Genomic DNA, 4,340 nt, shown 5'->3' on the forward strand with positions numbered 1-4,340 from the left:
ACGGGGTGTGCGCAGAGAGAGCATGGGTGGGATTGAATATCCGGACTGGACTAGGAGACACAGGGAGAGTGGGGTCATGGAGGGACTGCGCTGAGGGTGGGGAATTAGTTCAGGAATAGGCGATTGCCCAGTGAGGTGGAGGTGCGGGTGCAGGTGGGGGTGAAGGCTAGGAGCCCCAGAGGGATGGGGTGAACGCTAGGCAAACTCACCTGCTGTCGTAGTAATTCGTTGTCAAGCTGCAGCCTCTCAGTGTCCTTGAAGCTTTCCTGCATCCGCTGGTTAGTCTGCCGAAGTTCCCGGATATAGTCACACGCCTTTGATAGGATTCCTCCTTTACTCTGCAGGAAGAGAGAGGCACTGGGTCAGCACGGAGCAGACAGCTCTCACCCTCAGCCCTTCCTCCCTGTTAAAGGGAACACTGTCACAGAGTGAACTGGCACAAAGACAGCCCAGACCCTTCAATCACCAACAACTCACTGGCAATGTGAGCCTTACTGTCAGAGCGCCGCGCTGTCGGAGGGTTGGCGCCGAGGGAGCGCCGCGCTGTCGGAGGGTCAGTCTGGGCCGACATGTGACTCCATTCCCGACAGAAACAGAGCTGAGCGAGTAATTCGGTTCCAGAACCGTCAGTGAATGGGCACCTAAACACCAGCCTCACCAGTGGTGCCCACGTTCCGAGGTGATTTCACCATGCAGGTGAGAGGTCAGAGATCAGCATGCAAAATCCGTGCTGCCCACAATGGCTCCCTGCTACCACGCGCCTTGCCTCTCCCTGTACCCCCTGCCCAATGCCCACTGACCTGGCCGGTTTTGGTGTTGTCTGCGTTACAGTCTGGGATGATCTTCGACAGCTGCACAATCCAATTGTTGATCTTGTCTCGACGCCGTCGCTCCACTGAGAGAGGCCGAGAGAGAGAGAGCATGAGAGAGAGAGAGCGAGAGAGAGAGCATGAGACAGCGTGAGACAGAGACAGAGTAAGAGTGAGGGAGGCAGAGAGAGACAGCGCGCAAGAGGGAGAGAGCACGAGGGAGGCAGAGGGAGAGAGCGCCAGAGAGACAGAGAGGGCAGAAACATAGTGTCAACAGGACAGACAGAAATGAGGTCAGATTGACAGCGAGGGAGAGATTAAGAGACAGAGAGAGAGAGTGGGAGAGTGACCGTGAGAGTGAATGTCTGAGCAGGATACAGATACAGGAGCCCCATCCCAACCAAACTCCAATTACCAAAGAACACAATAAAGACTGTATAAAGTGTGAGCATTCAGAGCTGAGAGTTCCTGGGCACTGTCGGAGGGTCAGCGCTGAGGGAGCGCCCGCGCTGATGGAGTGCGCACTGTCGGAGGGTCAGCGCTGAGGGAGTGTGCACTGGTTGGAGGGTCAGCACTGAGGGAGCTGTTCTCTGGCTGCTAATGTTGATGTTTATCCCTTCCCCAGACAGTGAGAGAGAGAGAGACAGAGAGAGAGAGATGCGGGTTATTGTCACATTGATATCTGTGGGAGCTTGCTGTGCACAGTTTGGTCACCGCCCCCTGCCCACTTCCGGTCGGATATATGGGAGTCTCTGCTCCCCCATGCCCAACCCCCACCCATCAGTGATGCCTACCCTCATTGTGTTGTGCTCTCCTCCTCTCATCCCGAGGTGTACGTGGCCCATCGATCTTCCTGTGTGGGGACGGGGAGAGAGAAAGAGAAAGAGAGACAGAGAGAGACAGAGAGACAGAGGCAGAGGCAGAGGCAGAGGCAGAGACAGAGAGAGACGCAGAGGCAGAAAGAGAGGCAGACAGACAGACAGACAGAAGTGAGGGGGGGGGAGAGACAGAGAGCGAGAGAGAAACAGTGAGACACAGTCAGCCAACAGCGACAGTGCATACAGCCCCAGTGCATACAGCCCCCTCCCTCCTCCTCTCCCTCCCATGTTACAGCTCCTGGGTGGGGTGGGGTAGTGGGGTCTCTCAGGGAGAATCGCTCCCTCAATCTGGTCAGGAGCACTGCCCTCTCCCATCCTGCCAGCAGGAGGCAGCAAGGTCCAGGCCAATGGGAGGGAGGACAGTGGGGGGGTAGAGGGGTGGGAGCTCAGCGTATCCACTTTATGACAGGGGACAGGCTCCTGGATCTCCACCCTCACCCCACCATCCCAGTCCAACATGGAGGATGGAAGGGCTTGTGGGAAGAGGACAGGGTGAGGAGGAAGGGAAGGGAACACAGCTCCCTCCCCCAACCACTCCAGCTGCGATGGTCCCTGCCATCGCAGGGACCAGTCACTCTGCTGTTCGGCTGCAGCAGGCATCACGCCCTGCACAATCCCTCCGTGTCCCGATCTCAGGGATCTTCGGGTGGGATTTTGGAGGGAAGGGGTGGGGTGTTTTGGGGGTGGAGGGAGTGCCGGAGAGGGGTGACAGGTGACATGGGTTGGGGGGGGTGGCATATGGTGGGGGCACAGGGTGAAGCGGGCACATGGGATATGGGCAGGGCTGCATTATAAGGGGTGGGTGGTATTGACAGGGAGGGGAACAGGGGAGATGGGGGTGGTCACAAAATGGGGCGGGGTCACTGCCACAGGGGGGGGGCTACATGTTGACGGCATGGTTACAGGTTGGGGGGGGGGTTATAAGGGGGGGGGGGGGGTATAAGGGGGGGTGGGGTCATAATGGGGGAGCAGGGTCAAAATGGGGGGGCGGGGTCATAAAAGAATCACGTACATGTTGCTGAGGTCGGGGTCTTCTTTCCTGTGGAGAGAAATAACAGGTCACCATGGAAACACACGGCGCCACCTCCCACAGTCAAATAGCAGCTCCCCAATGGTACCTCCCACCACCACCGAGCACGGTGCCCCCCCTCCCGGTCTTGGCAGAACCTGCCCACCTTCGCCTTCTCGCGCAAGCAGCACCAACCCCCCCGCCCTCCCTCCATTTGCAACCCCCTCCCCCCCACCCCACCACCAGCTGCTGCCTTCCGAGTACATGAACCACTGCAGGGATGGAAAATTCCCATTCCCCGAGACTGGGGAAAGAACGCCTCGGAACAGGATGCCACAGGAACTGAAAATTCCCATTCCCCGAGACTGGGGAAAGAACGCCTCGGAACAGGACGCCGCAGGAACTGAAAATTTCCATTCCCCGAGACGGGGGAAAGACCCCCCCCTTGGAACAGGACGCTGCAGGAACTGAAAATTCCCATTCCCCGAGACTGGGGCCAAAGTGGCTCGAGGAGGGAAATGAATGGCCTCCTGCTGTTCCTGTGTAACAGCTTCACCGAGGGAACTGAATGGCCTCCTATTCCTGCCTAACACACATGAGAATGGGCCAAAAGGTCCCATGCTGTTCCTATGTCACAGGCTTGAGGAGTGGAGCTGGTTAAGGACTCTCTCTGTGAAAATATCTGAATGCTAAGAGGGAGGTTGGGGTTTTGGCGTGGGGTGCAGTGGGTGGGAAAAGGTTGCCTTCGGAGTGCAGGATTTGGCAAGGTACCCGCTGCAGTGTAGTGTAGCGGACACCAGATGGCGATAACACTCTGCAGGGGGTCGGGGGACAGAGAGGGAGGGGGGAGAGAGGTGGTGTACAGTGAAGAGACCTGGTGTTCACAAAGTGGGGACTGTCAGCAAAATCCATGGCAAGCCTGAACCACAATCCCTCCCAACCCACGAAACACCAACCCCAGCACTTACGGAGAGTACGGGTGTGTCCGAGGGGCAATTGTTCGCTGTGCTCCTGTCTGCAAGACGTCCTGTGGGGTCATCATGACGTAAAACTGCCCTGTAAAAGGGTTAAAAAAAAATCAGCGTTTCATTTAAATCGAGATTTTCAGCACAGCAAGTGTGACCCTCCAGCAGCGCGGCACTCCCTCGGCGCTGACCCTCTGTCTGCAGTTTTTAACTTAATATCCCAAGACCCCAGAAATATTTCACTCCCCTATAGTGTGCACTACTTTTTCCTCATTCGATTTGAGGCCAGAGGTTTGAATAATCCTCTCAATCAGTCCAGAACAGTGATGTTGTGATCGCTCTTTTCAGAAAGCTGTACGGCAGAGAAATGATCTGCTAACTCGTTCCAGTTTGCACAAGTTAAAAAAGCATAAAGCTATGATGACACAAACAGTCTGAGGCACTTTTGTCTCAAAAGGAGGTGGCTGAGGCGATGACCTGATTGAAGTTTTTACAATTCTGGAAGGGTTTTCGTTCAGGAAGATGTAGAGAAGATGTTACCACTTGTGGCAGGGAAGTGGGGCGGGGGGTGCTGGAATGAGGGGCCGTCAAAAGAAGAGTTGCAAACAAATTCAGTGGGGAATTCGGGAGGAATGTCTTCCCACAGAGAGTGAGGAGGGGGGACAGCGTGGAGAAAATA

The 4,340-nt window shown here is 56.2% G+C and overlaps 1 protein-coding gene across 1 annotated transcript in view; it reads right to left on the minus strand.

Annotated features, from left to right (window-relative positions):
• LOC109926215 (upstream stimulatory factor 2-like) overlaps positions 1-4,340 on the minus strand; it is a gene marked incomplete at its 5' end in the record, with an annotated part of 5,974 nt that overhangs the window by 1,394 nt on the left and 240 nt on the right. The window contains 5 exons of the mRNA XM_048593805.1: positions 210-338; positions 801-895; positions 1,604-1,662; positions 2,700-2,726; positions 3,665-3,769. Coding sequence (XP_048449762.1) covers positions 210-338; positions 801-895; positions 1,604-1,662; positions 2,700-2,726; positions 3,665-3,769 — 415 coding nt within the window. The remainder of the gene's footprint in view (positions 1-209; positions 339-800; positions 896-1,603; positions 1,663-2,699; positions 2,727-3,664; positions 3,770-4,340) is intronic.

Source organism: Rhincodon typus, unplaced genomic scaffold (assembly GCF_021869965.1).
Source record: "Rhincodon typus isolate 14 unplaced genomic scaffold, sRhiTyp1.1 hic_rhity00004014, whole genome shotgun sequence".
Lineage (NCBI taxonomy): Eukaryota > Metazoa > Chordata > Chondrichthyes > Orectolobiformes > Rhincodontidae > Rhincodon > Rhincodon typus.